General features: G+C 40.8%; 2 protein-coding genes across 6 annotated transcripts in view; one reads left to right on the plus strand and one right to left on the minus strand.

Moving 5' to 3' along the window:
* The first annotated feature begins 987 nt into the window (after positions 1-987).
* C3H3orf80 (chromosome 3 C3orf80 homolog) lies at positions 988-3,128 on the plus strand. Its single transcript, XM_060766743.2, has one exon. The coding sequence runs from the start codon at positions 1,218-1,220 to the stop codon at positions 1,953-1,955; it is 738 nt and encodes a 245-aa protein (XP_060622726.2). The 5' UTR covers positions 988-1,217; the 3' UTR covers positions 1,956-3,128.
* Positions 3,129-17,380: 14,252 nt separating this feature from the next.
* Positions 17,381-26,350, minus strand: part of IFT80 (intraflagellar transport 80) — an 85,023-nt gene continuing 76,053 nt past the window's right edge. For all 5 annotated transcript variants that reach the window (XM_067466025.1, XM_067466023.1, XM_067466026.1 and 2 more), the window contains 4 exons: positions 24,506-24,595; positions 24,226-24,398; positions 21,804-21,927; positions 17,381-18,716 (listed from right to left, as the gene is read on the minus strand). In XM_067466025.1, the coding sequence (XP_067322126.1) occupies positions 18,603-18,716; positions 21,804-21,927; positions 24,226-24,398; positions 24,506-24,595 (501 nt within the window). In that variant the 3' untranslated portion in view covers positions 17,381-18,602. The remainder of the gene's footprint in view (positions 18,717-21,803; positions 21,928-24,225; positions 24,399-24,505; positions 24,596-26,350) is intronic.

Genomic DNA, 26,350 nt, shown 5'->3' on the forward strand with positions numbered 1-26,350 from the left:
AGTCTCTTCCCAGGGGGGCTTCCCAACTCCTTGCTCTCTCCCAACTCGCCTCATGGACACGCGTGTATGTGTGTGTGAGGGAGAGACTCTTCCCAGGTGGGCTTCCCAACTCCTTGCTCTCTCCCAACTCGCCTCATGGACACGCGTGTATGTGTGTGTGTGTGAGAGAGAGAGAGAGAAAGAGACTCTTCCCAGGGGGGCTTCCCAACTCCTTGCTCTCCCAACTTGCCTCATGGGTGTGCGTGAATGTGTGTGTGTGAGAAAGTCTCTTCCCAGGGGGGCTTCCCAACTCCTTGCACTCCCAACTCGCCTCATGGACACGCGTGTATGTGTGTGAGAGAGACTCTTCCCAGGGGTCTTCCCAAATCCTTGCTCTCTCCCAACTCGCCTCATGGACACGCGTGTATGTGTGTGTGTGTGTGAGAGAGAGAGAGAAAGAGACTCTTCCCAGGGGGGCTTCCCAACTCCTTGCTCTCCCAACTTGCCTCATGGGTGTGCGTGAATGTGTGTGTGTGAGAAAGTCTCTTCCCAGGGGTCTTCCCAAATCCTTGCTCTCTTCTAACTCGCCTTATGGGCGCGCGTGTGTGTGTGTGAGATATATACTCTTCCAGGGGGCTTCCTAACTCTCCCAACTCGCCCCATGGGCACGCGTGTGCATGTGTGTGTGAGAGAATGTCTCTTCCCAGGGGTCCTCCCAACTCGCCTCATGGACACGCATGTGTGTGTGTGTGAGAGAGAGAGAGAGAGAGAGAGACTCTTCCCAAGGAGCTTCCCATCTCCTTGCTCTCCCAACTTGCCTCATGGACTCCTGTGTGTATGTATGTGTGTGAGAGACACTTCTCAGGGGGCCTCCCAACTCCTTGCTCTCTTCCAACTCGCCTCATGGACACGCGTGTATGTGTGTGAGAGACTCTTCCCAGGGGTCTTCCCAACTCCTTGCTCTTCGTGGCTCCCATGTGGCTGGAAGGGGGCGCCCGGCGTTCCCGCGCTCCTTCCCCACCCGCTCCCCAGGCCTCGTGTGCGCGCCTGAGTGTCCTTCCTTCCTTCTTTCCCTCCCTCCTTCCGAGGCGGCCTTCCGGGGCTCAGGCGTGCCACCCTGGCCAGGTCCAGAGGAGCCGGAGCCAAGCCTGAGAGGACTTGGCTGGAGGAGGAGGAGGAGGGCTGCGGGAGGCTCTCCTTCCCTCTCTCTCTCCCTCTCTCGCTGTGCCTGCGAGGCCATGTGGCGCGCCCCCGGGCTGCTGCTGTGGGGCTGGGCTTGGCTGTGCGAGGGCGGCGAGGGGGCGGGGGTGGCGACGGTGGCGGCGGGGGCGTGCGAGGCGCTGGGCTGCGCGGGCCCGGGCGAGGGCTGCTGCCGCGGGGGCAACCTGACCCACCCGGAGGCGCGCTGCTGCCGCCTGCCCTTCCACACCTTCCTGGACAACGTGGGCTGGCTGGTGCGCAAGCTCTCCGGGCTGCTCATCCTCCTGGTCCTCTTCGCCATCGGCTACTTCCTCCAGCGCCTCATCTGCCCCAGCCCCAGGCGGCGCCGCCGGGAGAGGAGGAGGAGGGCGAGGGCGGCGAGGAGGAGGAGGAGGGCGGGCAGGCGGAGGAGCAGCGAGGAAGACGAGGACGAAGACGAGGAAGAAGGGGAGGAAGAAGACGAGGAGGAGGAAGAGGAGGAAGCGCGGGGCTGCCGGGCCGGGGGCGCCTCCTCCTCCTCCTTCCCCTCCTTCGCCGGGACGGCCGCCTCCTCGCAGGACTCGCTGCTGGACAGCCACAGCCACAACCGCCCGCTGCCCCTGCTGCCCCTGCCCGCCCCCGCCTCCTTCTTCCACCTGCCTTCCTACGAGGAGGTCAAGCACCTGCCCTCCTACGAGGAGTCCATGCGCAACGCCACCGTCTTGCCCGTCACCAGTTTGGCCACCAGGAGAAGCCTGGACGAGACTGGAGGAGGAGGAGGAGGAGGGGGCAGCTGAAGACCCCTCCCCTGGGCTTCTCTCTCCCTTTGAGGAAGGGGCGTTCTACTGGGCTGCCGCTCCACGCGGGACAGGAACACGCGACCCATGGATTTGCACCAGAATCGCCGAGAGGAAGCCCCCTCCCCTCTGTCTCAGTCTCCACAGCCTCCCTGCTCGCCTCCAAGTGCCTGGTTGGAAGGCCTCCCTTGGAAACCCATCTGGACCCCCCAGCGAGGCCTTTGAAACCTTCCCCCCCCCCCTCATTTCCCAGAGGGGTATTCTCCAAGAGTTTAAACCACTGAACTGCTGAGCTTGCTAATCAAAAGGTTGGCGGTTCGAATCCGGGGAACTGGGTGAGCTCCCGCTGTTGAGCCCTAACTTCTGCCAACCTAACATGCAAATGTGAGTAGATCAATAGGTACCGCTCTGCCAGGAAAGTAATGCTGCTCCATGTGGTCATGCTGGCCACATGACCTTGGAGGCATCTACAGACAACGCCGGCTCATCGGCTTAGAAATGGAGATGAGCACCACCTCCCCGAGTTGGACACAACTTAGACTTAATGTCAGGGGAAAGCTTTACCTGATTCCCTTCAAGCGGAGTCACGCAGCAGATCAAATTACTGGAAAGGATTGAGACAATTTTTAAAAAGTGACAGCAGTTGTCAAGTTGGTTTCTGTTCTTTCTGACTTTGAAAGATGACGCTTCAAAGTTTAAAAACTCCCCCAGAAAGACTTTCCCAAGAGAATCAAAGGAAGAGAGTTGGGGCTGGGAAAGGCGGGGAGAAAGGAGGGAATCTGGACCTCAAGGCCTTGAGTTTAGTTGGGCTTGTGTCTTTTTTGTTCAAGAGGAGTCCACGCTGGGGGTTGACATCCCGAAAGCCTTGGGAGTATTTGGAGAATCGTCGAGAAAGATTTCAGATTGCTGGAATTGAAATGTGGACGTGTCCCTTTCTGATGTTGTGGACCAAACTCTGGAGGTGTGTACAATGCCATCTCCATGAAAGGACTCCAAGCACTGGGGAAGGAGAAAGTGTGTGGAACTGGGTGAATTGGGGAGGTGAGGACTGTCAATGTAACAGGGCTGATCACTAACACTGCAGTCGAGTCTGGTTACTCAAATTATCCAGTCTGGCCTTTGGACATTGCACTTTCTGATATTATTTTTTAAATAAAATGATACTGAGTAGAACACATTTGGTTTATTTTGCACAGAAAAGCAACTCTGCCCAACCTTTTCCCTCATTCCACTTTAAGGTATGTGCTTCTAATTGTCCCCAGCACCAACGTATCTGTATCCCCCTCTGATTTGTTTGCTTATTGAGAGAAGGGCTGAGTTGTGAGGGTCCCAGAAGTTTACTTGCTTTTATGATCTATCCGTTGATCTGCTGTGCGAGGAACTAATGTGCCAAAGTGGCACTGGCTACTCTTCAGTTCCCCCGGGAAGCCTTTATGGAGCCAATACTATCTCAGATGTAATCTCAAAAGTGCGGTATGGCCATAATGCTACTTTAGAAGCATTGCTGTAATAATGTCTGCAAAGTACTTTGAAAGTTGAAACACTCTGTGAAAACTACAAAAGTACTAATGATCGTGGGTGAAAAGGGGTTTTGGTGGCCACAGGAAATTTCTCCGCATGCTGGCTTGCAGCCGAGGGCCTCAAAGTGCTATGATGTCACAGAGAGGAACTTTCCATTTTGGATAATTTGGAGGCACTGATTGAAATATTCGACCTTGGTCATGGAATCAAGTGGCTGCAAGCTGCAGCAGATTTCTGCAGGCCAGTTCCAATTCTAGATATATATTTTTCTTCCTGTCAGGAGCAACGTGAGAAACTGCAAGTCACTGGCTCCTTTTTAAGAAGTGAATTCTGGGTATGGTACTGGTTGAGTTTCCTTCTGGTTGACTTCACTGAAGCTGTCCTTAGTCTAAGGCTGTAGATACATATGCTTCTAAGCCCAGTGGACCTCACTGTGGTTTACAATAACAGTCAAGGTGACTGACTAGGTGCAGACTCACCATATGACAAGATAAGGCAATCACTGGAACCCTCACTGGCAACATTCACAGTGAATGTACCAGCAGTCATGTTTGGTTTGCTTTATCCCACAGTCCACCCAAACCAGGACTAAGTGCAGTGTATTTTGGGAAAACAAGTATCTCGGACATAGCCACTATAGGGAGGGCTCATCCAAGCCCTGGAGTGTACCCTCAATTTGTGAAACTAGAATTATAAATGTGTATACAAATGAGGCTACCCACTCATGTTTGCATTTTTCTAAAACAGTCCAGCATAAAACTGTTATTTATCCAGTGCTTAATTGCTACCTTAAAAAGCCATGTAGTTTTAACAGAAGTCCAACAGCTATGATGGAGCCAGAGGTCAAGAAGCATTCTTTCCTGATGTTTCACCTGCATCTATGGCAGGCATCCTCAGAGGTTGTGAGGTCTGTTGGAAATTAGGCAATTGGGGTTTATAGATCTGTGGGATGTTCAGGGTCTGGCTACCAGTATTGAAAAACTCTAAAATCAGGACAGTAAATAAAGAACATCACTCAAAATACAGAGGAATTCAAGACAGGAAACAATTAGGGCCAGCTAACACCTCCCAACAAGGATTCCCTCAGGCAGTAAGCAGCCAGACCCTGAAGCTGAAAAGCTATTCAATGGTAATCAAGCTGGCCAATTGCAATAGTCACATCTGCCTCAGACAAGAGTTCTTTCTCCCACCCTGGACATTCCACAGATATATAAACCTCACTTACATAGTGTCCAACAGACCTCACAACCTCTGAGGATGCCTACCATAGATGCAGGCGGAATGTCAAGAAAGAATGCTTCTGGAACATGGCCACACAGTCTGGAAACCTCACAACAACCCAGTGATTCAGACCATGAAAGCTTTCAACAACACAAATGTCATAACCCTTTTTATAACAATAAAGGCTTTCATGGCTGGAATCACTGGGTTGCTGTGAGTTTTTCACAGATGCACACACACATATACATACACACACACTCCACTTGCCACATTGCCAACAGAACCTCTGAAGACTCAAGCCACAGATGCAGGCAAAACGTCAGAAGAGAATGCAGCTGGAACATGGCAATACAGCCCAAAAAACTAACAACAACCCTTTTTCTTACCACTGTAATACATTATTTCTTCTTTGTGCCTTTGGCCAAAATGCACACTAAGTTAAAAGGGGGAAAGAGTTTGTAGAATAGAGAGCACTTTAAAAGGGAGTATGTTAAAAAAGAAAAGGGAAGCAGCATGATGTAGTGATTTGAACATTAGACTATGATTTTCTATACCAGGTTTGAATTCCTACTCAACCATGGAAACCCACTGGGAGGCCTCAAGCAAGTCACACTCTAAGCTCCAGAGGAAGGCAATAAGAAACCCCGAACAAATCCTGCCACAAAAATCCAGTGATAGGGTCACCTTAGGGTCGCTAAAGTCGGACACAACTTCAAGGCACACAAAATCAGCAACAAAATAAAAAGGAACTGCCAAATGTACAGTAACAGATCCAGAGAAAATATGGTAGTTCAAGGTATATTACATTGAGAAGACAGACTTTGTCATCTACCTTGTTGAGAACAGATCCACCATGGTGAAAATTGGCTAGTTTTTTGGCTTGTGCAAATGTGATACTCCAGTACAAAACATCTTCCAAAGTCCCAGTGAACCTTGAAACATTTTATACTTTAGCCCAATTCTGATGTAACTACTTCTACATCCCTTGCAACTATTATTTCATTCAATTATTTAACATCCCTTCCTCACAAGAGCTAATGGGATGCTTTTATAGGTTCAATCACTTCAAAACATTGCACTGGATATGGAGTGTGCACCATTCTAGCATTGCACGCTTTTATCAAAAACCTAGAAAAGTTAATTCCTTGAATTACAGCTCCCAGAAATCCCTTAACCCCAGTGAATATGGTGGGCTGACTGTCCATAAAAGGTAAAGGTTTCCCCTTGACATGAAGTCTAGTTGTGTCCAACTCTGGGGAGTGGTGTTCATCTCCATTCTAAACTGAAGAGCCGGCATTGTCCATAGATGCCTCCAAGGTCATGTGGATGGCATGACTGCATGGAGCACTGTTACCTTCCCACACAAGTGGTACCTATTGATTTACTCAAATTTGCATGTTTTCGAACTGCCAGATTGGCAGAAGGTGGGGCTAACAGCAGGAGCTCACCCCGTTCTCTGGATTCAAACCACTGACTTTCAGTCAGAAAGTTCAGCAGCTCAGCGGTTTAACTTGCTGCGCCACTGGGGGTTCCATACATAGCAATGCTGATTTTCCATGTTCTTGGTGGCCCTTAATATCACCATATTTGGGGCTAAAAAATAGCCAATTCATTAAAAAGGTTGCAAAGGATTCTGGGCATGTTATTAATTAGGGGTGCATAAGGTGCTCCTGTGTACTGCTACAGTTGCATCCTGGCATAAATGTAGAATAATTCTAAAATACAACTGAAGTCTTTTCTTTCACAACACTTTAGAATGAAAGCCCATGCAGTGTATATATGGGAACATATATGTGTAGTCAGCTCACCATCTTCACTGGGATTGGAGACATAGGGCTCCCACAAAAGTGGGAAAACTGTAAATAAAAGACCACTATTATTTTTCTTACGTAAGAGAGTATCTCTAAAAATCTGTACATCTTCTACCGCAACTCTGGTCAGATTCTATCACATATAGTTGCCATAGAAGACCTGGAGAGACCATATTAATCAAACCTGCTATAGTTACTTCTGGACATGTGAAGGGCCAACTATATATTGTTAGAGATGTGTGCAAGGATTGCTCATTGTTTTTGCTCCTCTGCAAATCTATAGGCAATCCCTTAACCTTTATTATCTTAGTAACAGATATATCTATGAATATATCCTTACGGTCTAAGATATTTATTTATTTGAAACATTTATATTCCGCTCTTCTCACCCCGAAGGGGACTCAGGGCAGAGCACAACATACAAACGACAAACATTCCATGCCGGGACATAAAATAACTATAAACATACACCAACATTAAAATCAGTCATATCTACTTTAAAATCAGCTGTTTAAAACCATCTCAAGACACCATGCTAGCTCCGGTCAGTGGAGTAGATTCCCTATTATTACATCATTGCACTGCCCCAAAGGTTTGGTCCCACAGCCAGGTCTTTACCATCTTTCTGAAGGACAGAAGGGAGGGGGCTGATCTAATCTCGCCAGGAAGGGAGTTCCAGAGCTGGTGGGTAATCACTGAAATGGCTCTCTCTCTCTCGTCCTCACCATACACGCCTGTGACGGTGGTGAGACAGAAAGCAGGGCCTCCCCAGAAGATCTTAGTATTCGTTGTGGTTCGTACAGGGAGATGCGTTCATACAGCTAAACTGGACCGGGGCCATTTAGAGCTTTATAGGCCAAAGTCAGCACTTTGAATTGTGCCTGGTAGCAAATCAGCAGCCAGATAAGCTGATGTAACATGGGAGTTGTGTGCTTCCTATATGCCACCCCAGTTATTAACCTGGCTGCCTCTCATTGGACTATTTAAAGCTTCTGAACAGTCTTCAAAGGCAGCCTCACGTACAGTGCATTGCAGTAGTCTATCCTGGGTGTAATGAGAGCATGGACCACCGTGGCCAAGTCTGACTTCCCAAGGTATGTGCGTAACTGGTGCACAAGTTTTAATTGTGTGAAAGGCCCCCCATAGCCACTGCCGCAACCTGAGGTTCCAGGCTCAGCGAAGAGTCCAGGAGGCCTCCCAAGTTGCGAACCTGTGCCTTCAAGGGGAGCCTAACCCCACCCAGCACAGGCCATAACTCTATTACCCTGATCGGCTTGGCAAAAGGATATCTCGTTTTTTCTGAAACTGAAATGAGGGAAAACAGTTCTCCAGAGCAGAAACAGAACCCAATAAAACACTGCACTCACTGTTTGGTGTCTATAGTGTCGCAATCCCACCACTTTCCCAAGAGGTTATACAATTCTAGTAACTTGAATAAGCCTCTGTTGTGGTGTTTGGTTTCCAAAATAAAATTGTTTTTAAAAATATTATTCATATTCTGTCTTTCTTATTTTATGATGCATTTCAAACCCATCAAAATCACAATAACAAAATCACAAAAGCTGTAGATTAAATGCCTGGACTAGTGCAGATTAAATAGATGTAAAACAAGGAGTTAGTAAAATATACACTTTCATTTTGCCCTCCAAAAACCACAAGACTTAAGGTGATAGAAAATCCATTAGAGTCAAGGCAAGGCAAGGCAATCCTTCCTAGATGTAGATAACCCCAGATTAGACAGGTCACAGCTCTGCCTCAGCAACCAAGAGATTGCTGAGGAAAGCTTCTGCAGTAGAGTTTAATGAGAAAGCAAATCTAAAGAGAAATAATGTGTCTTCTAGTTGTTTTGGATCTATGTCACTGAAAGGTTTTAGCATTTGGGGTCATGCCTCCAATGAAACCAGAAGCCAGGAAAAGGGTTTTTTTAATGCCTCCAAAGAAACCAGAAGCCAGGTAGAAATAAGCTTGTTGTTATATGCCTTCAAGTAATTTCTGAGACATTTTGACCTAAAGCAAACGTATTACATCGTTTTCTTGGCATGAGATGATTTGTCCTGCAAGGCTGAGAAGCTGTGACCTGCCAAAGGTCAGGCATGGGTTTTCATGGCCAAGTAGAGATTCAAATCCTGTTTTCTATTCCCGGAGAGAACTTTGGGCAAAACTATAGGTGCTGTAATCTGGAATGGGCTAATGTGAACTCAGAATCACGTTAAAGTGCAAACGGTACTCAAACAATGTACCGTATGTAGGAAGACAGCAACAGGTGGCCTGAAGCAATAAATGGTTATGATACGCATGAGGATTAACCTGAATTACCTTTATTTATAGTCTTTCCCAGGGTTTAGAAATTAAATACAACAATCTTGCATTATCAAGATTGGAAGCATGTTTATCTGGTCAATTACAACATGAAGTATGGATGGCAGAATTCTAGTCCAAGAACAGTTATAGCAGTTCCTGTTTTAGGTCTGGGGTGTAACCCTTCAGAAGTTGCTGGATTGCAGGTCCCATCAGACCTTGCCTGCAAAGGTATTGCCACAGCTGAAAAGAGAACTGCCTGGCTGAAGGCTGCGTCTTTCTTGGACATCACATCTAGTTTGTAATGGTTCACAAAGGTCAATGACGTGGACCAGGTCGCAGCTCTACATATCACTATCTGGTATTTTATTTGGGCATGATACACACTTCTTGAAAGAAGTAGTCATTGCTTTGTCTTATCGTTATAACGTCTCTGTTTCCGTTGCTGCTTTTTGCGGCGGATTATAAGAACTGGGCAGTAGTCCCGCGGCAGGGCTATTTATGTGGATGGGGAGAAAGGGGCAGGGCTACTCTAATGGTCAAAGTAAAACAGTCTCGTGAGTGTCCGTTGCTGCCTGTGTGAGCGCAGGAATATACCAAATGTGTGATTCACAGTCTGACCATGTGGGGAAACCACATTTTGACTGTGGTGTTGGAAGAAAATTCTGAGAGTGCCTTGGACCGCAAGAAGATCAAAGCAGTCCATACTTCAGGAAATAAAGCCTGGATGCTAACTGGAGGAAAGGATATTAGAGGCAAAGATGAAGTACTTTGGCCACATAGTGAGAAGACAGGAAAGCTTGGAGAAGACTATGCTGGGGAAAATGGAAGGAAAAAGGAAGAGGGGGCAACCAAGGACAAGATGGATGGTATCCTTGAAGTGACTGGCTTGACCTTGAAGGAGCTGGTGGTAGTGCTGGCAGACAGGGAGCTTTGGTATGGGCTGGTCCATGAGGTTATAAAGAGTAGGAACAAACTGAATGAATGAACAACAACAACACTCCAATATGTTTTCAGCCTGTATGTATGATTTGCATGTTCTTGTGTGTGAAGGATGAAGAAAATAGCCATTTAGATTTTGCTGGACTACAACACACATTGTTCCCCAACCATTTGTCATGCTTGCAGCAGAATTGCTTCAGACAGTGTCTTTATTATGAGGGCAAATGCACAGAAGTGAACTTAACAGCAAGGTAATGAATAGCTGGGTTTCTTAATGGTCCCTCGCGTGCACACCATATTTAAACAAGGCACAGAATTCAGACAGGAGGTTATTGACAGACATTTGTCTAGGATGAATTATTATCCAAGACTACATCTAACTAATTCCCAGATGTTTTTACTGTGGCTAACATAACATCAGATGCTAATTACAAGTGCTTCAAATCAGGATGGATGCACTATATAAAAGGAAAATGAAAAAATAAAACCAATCCTGGCAATGTCCAGCTCTCTAAAAAATGAGGTGTTTAGTTCAGGCCTTCTTCTCGAGACTCCCCATTTTTGGCCATATAAGGTGATACTACCATTTGAAGAGGTGAGGGCAATTGTGGCTTGTGTTTGTGTATTTAAAAGATCTATTATATCTGTATAAAGATAAATACAATATTAACTTATTTGAATGGCATAAACGGTTGATAATGCCATCAGCATAATTCATAATTCAGCATATTTCAGTTTAAAGTAAGCAGCCATAAGTGCCAGATGTAAGTATTCAGTGTCAAAATTGTCACCAGCATATAATACATACATACATACATACATACATACATACATACATACATACTGTACTGTTTAAAGAAATTAGACCTAGTACACAAAACATGGATCTGAAATATACATTCTGCCAAGAAGTAGAATGGCCTCTAGGTATCTACCAGAACTTGCTTCTAGAACCTCCTGTGAATACCAAATCATGTGGGTGCTTAAATCCCATTATATATGATGGCATCATAAGTACAGTGGCATCCCTAATATAAATGGCAAAGTGAAGGTTTGTTCTGGGGATTTTGGAGAAAATATTCTACTCCATTCACTAAAGTTTGGATTGCAAATATAACCTTGGATTTGTGATTATAAGCAATAGATTTGAGAGGATACCTCATGGTATTGTGAGAGTGCCACTGTTCTGTGCTAATTTACTTATTAGCTAAAAGCATTTTTGGAAGAACCTTGTAGGATTTGAAATAAATTATATTGGCAGAAAAAACGCACACAGAATAGCTTGAAACTATTCTAAGTTAAAATAGCTTTGAGGCTTAAAGTTGTATTTTCCTCTGACAATAGTGCTGTATGTATATGGAATACAGTTTTCGGTTCAATAATAATAATAATAATAATAATAATAATAATAATAATAATAATAATAATAATTGGATAGCTGTGAGTTTTCCGGGCTGTATGGCCATGTACCAAGTGGATAAAATGTCAGGAGAGAATGCTTCTGGAACATGACCATACAACCCGGAAAACTCACAGCTACCCAGTGATTTTGGTCACGACAACACAATAATAATAACAATTTTATTTCTTACCCGCCTCTCCTTATGGCTTGAGGTGGGTTACAGCTATGGTTGGTTATTTTGAGCCTATACATAACAATCAACTCTTCTTCCATGTCTAGTATTTTTGTAATCCAATAGCACACATGTGGTCCTACTCTGTCCACTGATCCATTTGCAATGTCAAGAGCACTGTGATGTCTTCATTTTACATTCCATGCACCCCTGTTCCACTCTTCAATCTTCTTATTACCATCTTCTTACAATCTTCATTCCCCACCTCCAAATCTCCATCATACAAATCATAGTATAATGCCAATATGCATGTTTCTACTGAGTTCTTTTTCCATATCCTTTTTCACATCTCTTCTTCCCTTTATCTTAACTCATTCTCTTTGTACTATTTACTTTGGCTCAAATAAGTAAAATGAAGGCCTTTTCAATCCCTAGTGCTGGATGTTATTCCAGGACAGTGATAGCTGGAAAAGTTGCAGACAAACTATTGACAATAAGAGAAAAATGACCCATTTTAGCTCACAATCTATGCTGAAACTGAAGAATAAAAGCACATTTTTAACAGTCCCTCTCAGGGTCCAATTCATCAATGATATATTCACAATTTCCAATACCTCTAGAGCAGATATGTGGACTATCCAATTTAGGGAGATTCACAACCATTGTTAAGCTTGTTCTCCTTTTTTGTTCTTAGGATAATTGATTATTATGGTTGAAACAAAATGTAGCTCTTTGGAAATGGCATCAAGCAATAAAACTATCACTATCGTACTGCCTTTATTCAATGATATGTATGACCACAGCATTGAATACTGTTCACTGTTTTGATGACTATTCTTCCAAAAGACAGTGCTGGGTTAGAAAATGAGCAAATAAGGGCATCCAAAATAATCAAGGGTCTGCAATAATTCAGAACGTTGCAACATGAAGAATGGTTTCAACATTTGGAGATCTTTAGCTTAGAGGGGGAAATGCAGGGCAGAATAGACATTTCAGTTAAAATTAGACTTATCTACTGACTTGACCATCACCTTCTCTGAGTACAATGGCAAAAAGTGAGGGTCCATTATGGGACACCTAAACAAGCACTGCTCCCATTTCTTCGGGTGAAGTACAGGGTGATAATAAATGCTCGGGTATACTGCATAGTATAGTGTTTTAGGCATTGGACTATGACTCTGGAAACCAAGGGTTGAATTCCTGCTCTGCCATGAAACCCACTGGGTAACCATGGGTAATTCATATTATCTCAGCCTCCAAAGATCACACCAATGAATATCTGAAGGAACTACACAAATTAGTGTATAGTGCCCTTATGATGTGCAGAAATATATTTAAGTGGACGAACCCCAGGATCCAAAACATGGCATCGTCTGAAGCATTTGAATCCTGACACTTGGGATGTCAGGGTATATGGGTTAAGTTATCAGGCTATATGTCATCAGCACTCCAAGCTAAGTAAGGGACACAACTTATTTTCCAAGGACAATAGTCTATTCAGAATCTCCCAAAGAACATTATACTAGCCACTATGGATATGGAATCCCACAATACATTACACGCTAAAATATATTTCAAGTCATCAAGAGTACCATCCTGATCTAGTCATCAAACCCAGCCACTTCATACTTGTAATTACTTCACTTTAGGAAGCAATATGTCTCTCCAAGTCAGCGGCACTGCCATGGACACCACAGTATGCAAACATCTTCATAGCTGACCTGGAACAAAGCTTCCTAAGCACATGAATTGCTTATTAATTTGGCCACATGGAAAGCAATAACTTGAGAAGCACCACCAGGATTCCAAAAACTATCGAACGGAATCCAGGACAATCAACACAACACATTCACTTTCTTTATACAATTGGGCAACTGTGCAATGAACACCTAAGCACAACACTCTATTGAAGAACTGTTGATCACTACACATCCTTACATGCTTCCACTTGCTATCCAGAACACACAACCAAATCAATTGTTTACAGCCAAGCCCTCCGATACAATTGCATGTGCTCAGAGCTACACAAAAAAGGCCTCAAACTCTTAGATTTACAATCAACATTTCTGAAACTATAGTACACGATCAAGGAGGCGAAGAAACAAATTGACACGGTATGATTGTCAGTGATCATCTACAGTCTTCAAATGAAACCAAACACATCAATGAGCTATAACCAACTCTGGAGAATAACACAGCCGTCTCATAAGCTCTGAGAGGTAGGTTTTTACTGACCTGCAGAGAGACTCCTAATGTTTCTTGTGTTGGCTAACTGCTGGCTAATTTACCTTCAGTGATCAGCCAACAGTGAGATCAGCTTGCACAACTCCTCTGCAGGCTTAGATCAACCAGGAGAAGATCCACAAAATGGGATAGAGAAAGCACACGAGAAAAATATTATGACCAAAGTGCACCAATATTTGCGATGCTCTGAGACATCTGAAAATGGTCACATTCTATTCTACTGTTTTATACAACATGTGACTTGCATACTGATTGATTTTATGCATGTTTACTCAGAAGTAATTTTTACTGAGTTTAATAGCACAAGAGAGAGTGGTGTACACTACTATAGACAACTAAAATGGATTAAATCTAAAAATTAGCTCGGGAAACAAACTGGACCACAGTCCTTATGATCCCACCCTCCAAGCAATGGTGCATAGTTTTCATCTTTAGTAGTTTTCAGTTGTGCTAGTTTTGAAGAATGGCTGGTGGGTAGGAGACCCTTTTTAAGAGGCAGTAAATTTCATTCCCAAGCAATAGGAATGAAAAACAGAGGAAAGTATTGCCTTCATGTTCTGTATATCAACTTTCCAGGAGTATCTGGATGGTGATTGTCAAAGACAGTCCCAAAATAAATGAGCCTTTGGCCTAACCCAGAAAGGCTACTTCGTGTTCTTACCTTTTGAACATAGAATGAGAATCCAAGTGTGCTTTATCAGCTTTGTATATTTTTCATATGAGAGAGAAAGCATAGCCCACTGTTCCTGCTTATCTTCAAGTTTGATAAAAATGGCACATTTATTAAATATAAATGAGAGGCGAAGCCCAAATTACTTCAGTACTGCAAATTATATTATGGGAATCATTTAACATTTCTGTGAGGGAGGCCAAAACAAATATGCCAGGATCCTATTACTTTTCAAATTTGCTTTCTGCTTTGAAAAAGCATTTTAAGTTGGCACAATTCCCATTTGAAACCAGGCCTGGAGTGTTTTAGTACTTTAAAAACCTTACTGGGGTGTGTAATGGCTTGGCATATTCCTGAGGCTCTTGTCAGTGGGACATACGTTTTTGGTTCAGATTTTGCTTCTTTAGGTCTTTTTTAAAAAATGCAAGCACTGCAGTTTTTATCATTTATATTTAACCAATGTATTCCTTGTCAATTACAAATAATTCCCATTAACATTAGCCAAAAAGAAACTAAATTTAAACTTTCAAAAGAATTCAAGAATTGCAACACAAAGTTATGCATTTCAACTGTGTTTTTTAATTAAAGGAAGTGATAAGAGAATACTAGTTCTAAGAGGCAGCCAAAGTGTATAAAACATAATGAGCACAGGTATTTTACATGTCCAGAACTTAAGAAAAAGTATCAAATAGATATTATTTAGCTGTATCTGGAAAATAATACCATTTTAAAGTACTGTAACTCAGATCCAAATTCACTTTGAGTTCTGCAATGACTGACCTGGTTTAATAAAATGCAAAATAAAAACTCAAGCATCATTTGATCAGCCTTACAATCACTGTAGCTACAGTGGCAATTCTCATTATGCCACTAGAGATGTAATTTTACCAACAGGTCAAACTAAGCTGGAAAGACAGGGAACAAGGAGATGGCTTGTTTTATCTTGGTACTTCTTTTTTGTGAATATTGCTTTCCCTTAGTGTTGTTAACAGCAAGTTTAACACCAACATAAAGCTTAACTTTAAGAATCAGTACACTTGATCTGTACTTTAGAAGTAGGGAATAAGGAAGAAACCATTTGGTTCCAACAGCTTGTTCATGGGCAAGTAACTAGCCACGTGTCTACTGTTCCATGAACAGCTTTAACCCTTTGTAGTAGAAGGAAAAAGAGAAGGTAAGGTCTCGATTTCAGTTGAAATAGTAGGAACATAAGAAACTCATATGTTTCTTAGAAGAAACTATTTTTCTTCTTTCCATGCTGGAAGAGGAGACACATATTTCTCCATCTTTCATGTTCTCTGTAGGATTTCAGAGATAGGTTTTATCTAAGTTTGAAGACAGAGAAAAACAGGACCCTGAAACTGATATTTGCAAGAATCCAAATTGTCCACTGACCAAGAGAAAGAAAGCAAAGAAAATGAAAAAGGAGAAAGCAAAAGCAAAGGGGAGAAAATTAGCAAGAGGAAAAACCTATACAGATGCAGTGAGGCTGCCCACTTAGAATGGTATCCAGAGGCTCAGGAAGAAGTGTTTCATGTTCTCCCCTACATCTCTGTATCTTAATTTTTACCTAGAAATTATATGAAAAGCACATTTTTTTTTTTACTATTGAGCTATGGCTCCTCCAAACATACATTCAATTGCAAAAGGTATATGGCTCTGGATACTCCCATTGTTGTAGCTGATGTACCATAAAATACAACCAAAATGGAACCATGCAATTAGTCTCCAAATTGCATGGTTCCATATCAGCCATACTAAAAATTATAAAGTATGGAAAGAAGTGTCCTGTGAACCGTACATATACAAATGTATAATGCACATTCCAGTGAGACATCCTCAGGTGTGAACACTGATCAATGCCTAATGCAGGCACTCCTTAGTTAATTGAGCCTCTGAAAGTGAACTGCCTCCTCCCCTATGATCCCACACGGTCTTTAAGATCTTCCGGGGATGCCCTTCTCTCGCTCCCACCCCCATCTCAGGCACGGTTGGTGGGGACGAGAAGGAGGGCATTCGCGGTGGTGGCCCCCCGTTTCTGGAATTCCCTCCCCAGGGAGATTAGACTGGCACCCTCCCTAGCCATATCCCGTAAGGAATTAAAGATGTGGATGTTTCGTCATGCTTTCGATAGACAACTCCTATGACAAACAACCTGTATTATAACCTGTATTATAACCTGGTTCTTTAATGTTTGCTTTATGCCTTTTATATTTCAATAACAGTTCTAAAATAGTATATTACAGACTAAAAAGCACTCTCATTCTTTTGTAAATTTCCCAAATATTTTCTGCAACCCAATGTTTCAAGATGCAGCAGTTACTAACACTACACATGTCTTCAGAAGTCCGGTACCAATGCATGAGGGGTTTATCTCATGAATGGGAAGGCTAGTCAATTTCCACAGATGTTGACAAATCAGTTAGCCAAGACCACCAGCAGATGCATAGTAAGCACTCTTATGTTGCGGGATTCCATCTTGCAAATGAATGAGGACAGAGGCTGTTTGTGCCCTGGGAGAGGCATCTAGAAGTACAATAATTATGCCCCACTCCTTTCAAGTGGGAAAAGTTTCATTCATGAGCAGTTCAATGTCGCAGAGATATAGTGATTTCAAATTGGGACCATCTTTTTGGAACACTCTGTATTTAGACTCCCCTGTTAGTACTGAGTTTAACATGTAACCTCCCAACATGTTTTAAAATTGAATCCCAACACTGATAAGTGAAACAGCAGTCTACTGTTTACATTTTCTCCCTAGCTTTCTATCTATAGTAAGTTTATACATTCTATTTGTACTATGAAATATAGGGGACAACTAAGGCTACTACATTATTCAGTTGATTTCAGGACCTACATAAAAATAAACAGGAGCAGAAGGCAGAACTATAGAATCAAATGGGCTAATATTTCTGAATTTCCCATGGCTGCTGTGAGAACCAAGATGGAGTCTCAGAATTCATCCATAATGAGGTCCATTATGGCAGGTTGGTATCTTATGTAGACACGATCTCACTATCTGTCTTGTGTAAGGATGCTTTTTTGGCAAAAGGAACAAAGCCTGCAGTGAGTTTGTAATATATTAAGGAATTGTATATTCTTAAGGAGAATGACTTCATTTGTTTAAAAAATTGAAACACAAAGTAAAATATTTGAAATATTTATTAACAAAGGCATACATTTTGCATCATGTACATACCAGACAAAATATCTTCTGATTCATTTATATTAAAATATACATATTGTATACTGGGTAACACTATTTTACTACTGGTATCACCATATATGTTTTTTGCTTATTCATCAACCAGGTTATTAATATTATATTCTCAAAATAAATTACGAGGGATACTTTGATCACACAATCAGGCTGCACCAAGGAAACCAGAAGTCATAAGAAAACACTTTTAAGTAGCTGGATATGCTAATCTTCTTTAGAAAGAATTTTTGCCAAACAGCACACATTTTTAGGAAATCTGGTACTTATTTAAAACTAGATAGTATACAACAGATAGATTCAATGTTGCTCTCTGAGAAAAACAGTTTTTAAAAGCAGTATTTCTGGTTTAGTTAACTTATGTTGATATATGAATATGTAAACACTTGTAGCACAGTTCAAGCATACTTCGGTGTCAACAGCAGTTAGTACAATCAAAAATTACCCATTACTTCACCTATTTTGTATGCTGCCAATATCAACGTTTTGTTTCATAACAGCTGAAAAAATGGCAAAGTTTATTATTGTTAAAGTGAAAGCTCCACTCTGAAAAGAATTTTTAAAAGGAACAAGAATTTCTATTAAATTCTTTGACAATATATTTTTTTATTAAGAAGTTTCACAACTGCAGCTTGTACATATGGTAAAATGCTACCTTGCTTCTGAGACTGTGCTTGCATTTCAGATCCATATAACTGTATACAAAGAAACTCTTCCTTATATTACACACATAAATTTTAAAACCAGTGGTCTGCTTTTAAAAGAAATTGCTTACTTGTCTATTGGGAATCTAAATAATTGCCCCTTTATTTATGTTGCTAGATTCCATGTGCCTCCATGAAAGACAACCTTCTCCAGAGGAATTGGCCTTAGTAATATCTGCTTCAGATAAGTTTAAGAACATTAAACTTCTCATATGATCATATGAGCACTATAATCAAAATAGTGTTGTAGTTCATAACAGGATTACACAGATATACGTTCCTTTTTGTCAATAATAAACAAGCCCTACAGAAACTTTGGAGTCCAGAGTCAAGCGTTATCGTCCATCTTACAATACCCAGACAGATATACCAGTTTGCTAAATCTTACCAGTTTGCTGAAGTAGCAGAGTGATAAAACCACTAGTTAATATAATCAGCATGGCACTTAGCGCTGTATGGTTACGCTTGTTCTGACTGCTGGAGTAGCTGCAGCCCGTTCCCTCTCTTTTGCAATTTCCAACTCTATTTTGGCTTTGATTTTATCCCAGTCGACTTCAAGCTGCAGCATCAGGGAAACAGGAGGGGGAAGGAGGAGAGGAGTACCCATTAATCATAATTATAGTAGATGCATATAAATTAACCTGGCAAGTTTTTATATGTTACATCTGCTACGCATTTCTTCATAACATTCTGCATAATATTTTTAGCCTTTTGTGGCTCGAAGCTTTCTGCAATCTGTTAGTGAAGTTAAAAAAACGATGGCAGGGATACAGACAAGCCCATGCGGGTGCACAAAATGCTTCTGCATGCACATGAGGTTTTGCCAGTTTTCTTTCCTGGAGGCAAGCCCTTGCACCTCGCGGGATATGACTCTACAGGGTCTTCTAACTTTTGAGAAGATGGCGAGGGGCACAAAAGAGGAAAGAGGTGTTGGAAAAACCAGCCATTGTGAAGAGCTCTTAAAGTGACAGTTTGGATTCTAGCCCAAAGGATTAAAATACTGAAACTAATATTACTGAGTCTTTCAGCCAAACATACACAATTAGCTTGAATTACATGTTGCACTGTAGTTATGACTTTTTAACCTTTTATGGTTTTGAGAATTTTCCCCCTCTGGAACTAGGATTTTGAAGGGAAGGAATATATATAATCTATAGATAGTTACTTGTGATGCATTTGGCACTGTTCACACATATTTATGCATTATTTGATATCTATACAGCCACATGACTTTGGAGGCATCTACGGATAACACCAGCTCTTTGTATAGATATCAAATAATGCATAAATATGTGTGAACAGTGCCATGTGTGGATTGAGTCCACAGAAAAAAATGTTGGTGGTTATTTAAAAAGAAGATAGGAAGAAGTAAGAAATTTATATGACTGATTGCGTATTTGTACATGCATCACTTTTTATTATGGTTATCAACTGCAAAAGTAAAGTAATCCTCAAGGGCAGGAAAATTTGCAAATCCAGAGCTCTTAGAATACACTGATTACATTATTCGCATTATTCGCATTTAAACATGGCACAACGGGTTCAAAATGTCAACAGTTTAAATCTATGGAGCAGGGTGATCTTCCGTCATTAGCCCCAGCTTCTGTCAACCTAGCAGTTAAAAAACATGCAAATGTGAGTAGTTCAATAGGTACCACTCAGGCAGGAAGTAACGGCACTCCAGCCAGCCACATGACTTTGGAGGCATCTACGGATAACACCAGCTCTTTGGCTTAAAAATGAGCATCACCCCCCAGAGTTGGACTCGACTAGACTTAATGTCAAGGGGAAACCTTTACCCTTTACCTATGTTTTTAAACATTTTCAATAATTCTAGCAGTGTGCATATTAAAGGCAGATTCTGAGCTACAGTTTTATTCTGTAGTACATTCTAAGGCCAAATATATTATGCTTTTATTGACCTTGAATATTATATAGCTTCTTCAAGAGAAGATTCAATTGAATATTATTTATTACAAGCTATCTAAGGGTGCACTCCTACACAAATTTACCTGGGAGAAAAAGTCAATGAATACAGTGGAAATTACAGCTGAACAAAAATGCATAAGACTGCATTGTATATTAAATAAAAAATATCACATGTCACTTTTCAACTGATAAATTTTATTCTGTGGATACATTTTTCCACCCAGCATCAGAAAATCTGAGTCAAACTGTCGGTACTTAGATACCGTGTGTTAGGAAGCTTTCTTCGATTGTTACTGTATAAGACCATTATATGGCCCAAACCATAGAGGCAGTCTAGTTATACAAGTTGACTTCTGTTAGCATGACACTGGACTTCATTTGCAGTCATTATAGGTAAGAGAGCTGTAACATATTTATCTTTTAAGCAACGTTTTTGCTTTTTCTTGTTTTGTCCCAATCTTTTCAGTATCAAAGTATCAAGAGTCTTCTCAAACTACTATGTGATTTCTGTCCCCCATTAGTTGACTAAGAGCTGACAAAGAAACGCTCACTGCAATACTAATGTAGCTCATATTGCACAATTCTGAACCTCCAATTATACTTGACTGTTGCAGAACAAGTGATTCCAAATACTTATTACAAAACAAGTGGAAAGAGCATCATTTCATCAACAGATTTCTTAATTTTATTAGAATCAATAAATGGCTGGAATCCAAAGAACCATAGAACTAGTTCTCTGGACCTGAGAAGGTTTTATGGTTGGTTCTCGAAACAGCAAGTCTCAGTGTCATTGGGGAATTCATTATAGAAACTGGGGATGTTTTAAAAGCAGTTGTGATATATTAAAGAAGTCATATGTGCAAATAAAATAGAAAAAATGCAATTGGTCCTGTGCACAAATCTAAATAACTCTTTGAATTCCAGCCTGTACTTTCTTTACTTCTTGTGTAGCAATGCCTGTCTACTTCAATCATAGATGGTACAACAGTTTTGCTTTTGGAGCCAACTGAGGCCCTTTTACCACAGCTATTTTTATGTTGTTTCAGAAGACTGGTATGGAGAATGCTTACAGTATAATCAAAGTGCGCCAGATATTGCTAGCCAAGCATGCTGCTTTTCTAAGTCTTTATCCTTCCTTTACACAAGATGAATGTGAAGGTTGTGATGTAGATGCCAAAAGCTATATATATAACTTTCAGGTAATATTCACTATACCTTACTTAAGGCTGTGCTAAGCTAAGCAGAACTGTAGCTACTGTACAAATCCCACAGGAAATCAACACTAGTATAGGTTAGGAGATAATCTTTTCTTGCATTAGCTTGCACTGGTGAACCACAAACCTAAAAGTTTCAGCATTAGAAAAATATCACCTTAGAGTTTCTAGCTTTCGTCTAACTAACATTCATTCTACATCTTTATTACTCAGCTGTATTATATTTACATGGTGCACTTTTCAGAACTGGCAGGGGATATTCCCCCCATACACTTTGGTCCTGCTCCAAATACATTAAAAAGTAAGCCTCGGAACAAGAGCTTTGAAACATAATGATAAAAAGCTGTAAATTGTATTTCATACTGTGGAAAAAAAATGGGGGGGGGGGGAGTTCAAAGTGTTACTAAGCACACATTAAACTTCAGGCTCGAACTACAAGGCTCAAACAGACTACCAAGCTAAGTTTCTGAAAAAGTGTAACTCAGCTTCCAGAGAATACTTGCCCCTTCTGCATACTGCAAAAATCGCTGATTCGTTTCTTTTTTGCCAAAGTCATCCAAGAACTTTTGTCGGTAAGCCAGAACTGTGTCAACGTGTGTCTTGTGTTTCACAGCAAGTTCTAGTGCCCTAGAAGAAAACAATAATGAGCTCATCAGGCTGAACTCAGAAACTGGCCTAATTACAAATGCTTTGGTTTTATAAAAATACATGCTGTACAGTGACTGCACTGGTGGAAAGTTTTGCTGACACAGAGCAAAAAGTAACCTACCATTAGCGCTGGCAATGATGATGGCCTCGACAAATTTTATGAATTATGTTATAAGAAGCAGTTACTTTTCTGTACTGTACATTAAAATTGTAATGTATATTTCCCCGCTGAATATATTTTATTTATTATATTTTTAAGCAAAGTAATGTTTGATGTTGACAAAGAGGATCTATAAAATGTTCTATAGTAATGGTGTATCGTGGCCCCAGGAACAATATTAGAAAAAAAAAGTGAAACCAGGATCCAATCTCACTTCATTAATGTCCACTGATCCAACATCTCTAAATTTTTTTTTTCATATCAGGAGCAACTTGAGAAACTGCAAGTCGCTTCTGATGTGAGAGAATTGGCCATCTGCAAGGAACATTGCTCAGGGGACGCCCGGATGTTTTACCATGTCCCCATATGGTAAGCTGGAGCTGACGGATGGGAGCTCATCCCGCTCCCCAGATTCAAACTGCCGACCTTTTGGTCAGCAGTCCTGCCAGCACAAGGATTAACCCCTGCACTACCAGGGGGTCCAACGTCTCTAATAATATTAAGGAATTCACATGAACAGAGGCTGAGTGTTGGGGAGTGCTCTAAATGTCAAAATTGAATGTGCATATGAGCTCATTATGGAGGATGCTCTATCCAGGAAACATTAGATCAGAAACTTGGCAAATCACTTTTTTCAAATGTGCTTCTCCAGTCTAAAACAACCATAAATTCACAATTTTAGTGTAATAATTTATTCAGCACTACTAGAATATTCTGACGAAGTGAAAATATAACCAACAGTAGGGTTTTTTTTTTTTTAACGAGGCATGCGATACAGGAACCTTGCTAAAGTGAAACAGTTACTCCCTGGTTGGTGCATTAATGAGACACACTAGGTGAAGCATTCATTCAACAAATAAATAGAACTTGTAAATGTTTTGAAATCTTCATGTACAGTGGTGGTTCTTCATATACATTCAGACTCTTGTAAATGGGTTGATATACTGCTTTCGTCTTGTAGACTGGGGGCCCTTCCACACAGCCCTCTATCCCAGAATATCAAGGCAGGAAAGTCCCACATTCTCTGAGTGTGGACTCAGTTAACCAAGTTAATTGTGGGATTTTCTGTCTTGATATTCTGGGATATAGGGCTTTGTGGAAGGGCCCCCAAACTGAAACCTAAGGCCTCCTCCACACATCTGAAAAAAATCCCACATTATTTGCTTTGAACTGGAATATATGGCAGTGTGGACACAGATAATCAAGTAGGATTTTCTGCTTTGCTATTCTGCATTATATGGCTGTGAAGAAGGGCCATTGGAGAAATGCAGCTTACTTAAAGTTGTCTACTATGCTTATGGAGGAGGCTAAAATATCTGAGACTAAAACTATCAGAAACATTATGTGTCCAAGTAATGGCTCCAAATTCAGCACCATTTCTCTGATTAGAAGGTTGAAGGATGAGATGCAGTAAGCCGTCAAATTCAATTTCCCCATACAACTCCCTGCCAGTGTTATAAATGAGATGTGTGAGCCAGGAATCCATACATATCTAAAGAGGTTTACTGATATTACATGTAATATATTGATTATTTTTTAAACAAATGCATAAAATTCCATATGCTACATTCATTAGGGCTTTGGGTTTCTCTTTCTTAAGCAGTTTCTCATACAAAAAAAATCAAGCTCTTCAAATTACATAGACAACTTTATTTATTTATTTATTTATTTGGGAAATGTCTATTTTGCCTTTCTCTGAAGACTCAAGGCAATTTACAACAGCAGTTAAACATAAAACGAACCATTAAAAGGTAGAAAAACCCACTCAGACCCAGTCAGACATAGAATTATCATGAAATAAATAAACCATTTACATTCCCAGGAAGATAAAATATGATTAAAATGCAGCTCTTAAAACCAACACCTGAGATACCCTACCCCAAGGGATTCATTCTAGATAAAGGAACCCAAAAATCTGATTCTCTTAACTCTTAACCCAACATTAATTCTGAATGAAAATGTTAGGTCTTAGCAAGATGGAAGGAATTAAATATACATGAACAAAAACGTGGGTGAAATTTAAAAAAAAAATTAATTAAAAGTCAGGCAATTATAAGTGAAAAATATTGGGGAAAACCTAATATTACAACAATGACATAACTGAAGAAACATCTTACCTTTCCCAGTTGTAAAGGTTAATATTGACTTGAATAGCTTGGAAAATAAGGCCAGCTTGAAGAAGTAGTGTTTCAGCTTCTTGTATATTGCCACTGAAAAGCAGGATATGAGCTAATCTTGATTCTTTGGATGGAAGATCTTTGATAGAACTGATATACTGAACTTTGTCTATCTGTAGTTAAAAAAGAATGTGATATTTGCAATTTAAGGAAAATGTTTCTAATTACATTCACATTTTCAAGTTAAGACAATCCAAATGATTAGGCCTGATCTACTTACTTCTCCAACCGATGCGTAGGCTACTTCTGCTGTATTCATATCCTTATTAGATACTGCCATAGCAGCTAAACATGCCCATAATGTTTGATCCTTAAAATTAAATGAATATATTAAGTTAATAACTTCCCATCTCATGTAATGCAAACATTTGTCTTCACCCAATAAAGACACGTAGAACCTCCACCACAACTGAAGAAGTGAGCTTAGGTTTCTAAAATGTTATTATTGCCACCTAAAACTTCTCTCCGAATTATCAATTGCTAACCTGATTGAATACATATATTGGAACATTCATGTTCAAATACTTGGTCCTAAATAGTACTGGGCTTTTTTTCTATTAGAAGAAAAGACACAAAGCTTTGCACTTCATGACAACCTACTTTTGAAAATTACTTGGGTGTCTAAAGTGGTTAGCCATGGATAACATGTGTTTATTTCTACATTAAGACCACAATGGAGGAAAATGTAAGTATTAATTTCCATAAATGAGTACACTCTCAGTAAGCTTATCAAGACTTAAAAGCTTTGGAAGGGCCATGGTGACAAACATTAATTGTTCTTAACTGATTTAATTATGTTAATAGCCGAATCACTATATGAACATTGGTCAGCATTGAATTAGGAAGCATATCTCTATTCATCAGTTTGAGGAGCTCTCCAGAGGCAAATCTGAGGCAAATTTTAGATTAGAGATATTTAGATTTAACAGATAATATTTCTATTTACTTCAGTGGCACCATTTAACAGATAATATTTCTATTTACTTCAGCGGCACCATTCGAATTTAAGAGTTTGAGGATTATGGCATGTACAATACTATGCAAGTCCTTAGAAATGGAGCGGGAAGGCTGAAGCATCCAACAAGATTTCTTGTCAACATCAACCTTATTTAAAATCTGTTGCAAGTGAACAGTCTAGTAATAATAATAATAATAATAATAATAATAATAATACTTTATTTATAAACCACTTGATCTCCCCGAGGGACTCAGGGCAGTTTCCAAAATATATGGCAAGCATTCAATGGCAAAAAACCCCAAAACATATCAAAAAATTACATCAAAATGAGATACAATAATATAAAACAGCCTAAGTGTAAACTTAATACCAAATAAGAATATAGTATACCAAAAAATCAAGCTAACAACCCCAGCAGACATAATCACATCATATAAATTTACACAAAATAAAACACTTAAAACAACTGGACCCATATTAAGAGGTAGGATGGTTTCCAACAACGGATAGACTGAGGTCAATTCCAGTATAGACAGAATTTAATGTCGGGCATATTAGTCTTCCTCTGGCAACAGTTATATCTCCCTATTCTGGTACACCCACCTAGTTTTAAAAGGTGCATAGGACTGGATTGATAGCTGATTCAGGTGAAGGAGGGGCCCATACTTGCTTTTCTCGAACCACACTTTGCAAGTTGTGCATTAACCCATATAATGTGGTATTTAATGTAATGTGCACTTCAATTTTGAAGATGCATGTTACAAAAAATGGAATTGTGCCCAAGAGCACAGGCATAACATGTCGGGGGGGGGGGGGGCAGGCAGCAAGAATGAGGTTATTTGGGAAGCTAGGCCCCTCCTTCAGGGTGAGGCTGGCAAACTTGCTAGCTTCATATAATTCCCAGCTGGTCTCATTCACAAAGCCTTCAATACTGAAAGGAAGGTTTTGAAGGCCTCATGAATGAAACCAGTTTTGAACTGTGTGGGACTGAGTTGGGGTGGAGGGAGAGACCCACCCGGGAGGCAGAATTCATAGCAAAGCAGCAGAAATGACTGTGTCACCAACCAGGTGCTCCTCCTCCTCCTTCTCTGGAGACTAGAGAGTCAC

Source organism: Anolis sagrei, chromosome 3 (genome assembly GCF_037176765.1).
Source record: "Anolis sagrei isolate rAnoSag1 chromosome 3, rAnoSag1.mat, whole genome shotgun sequence".
Lineage (NCBI taxonomy): Eukaryota > Metazoa > Chordata > Lepidosauria > Squamata > Dactyloidae > Anolis > Anolis sagrei.

Excerpts from the sequence above, each read along its gene's own strand:
- C3H3orf80 (XM_060766743.2), top strand. The coding sequence starts at position 1,218 with ATGTGGCGCGCCCCCGGGCTGCTGCTGTGGGGCTGGGCTTGGCTGTGC.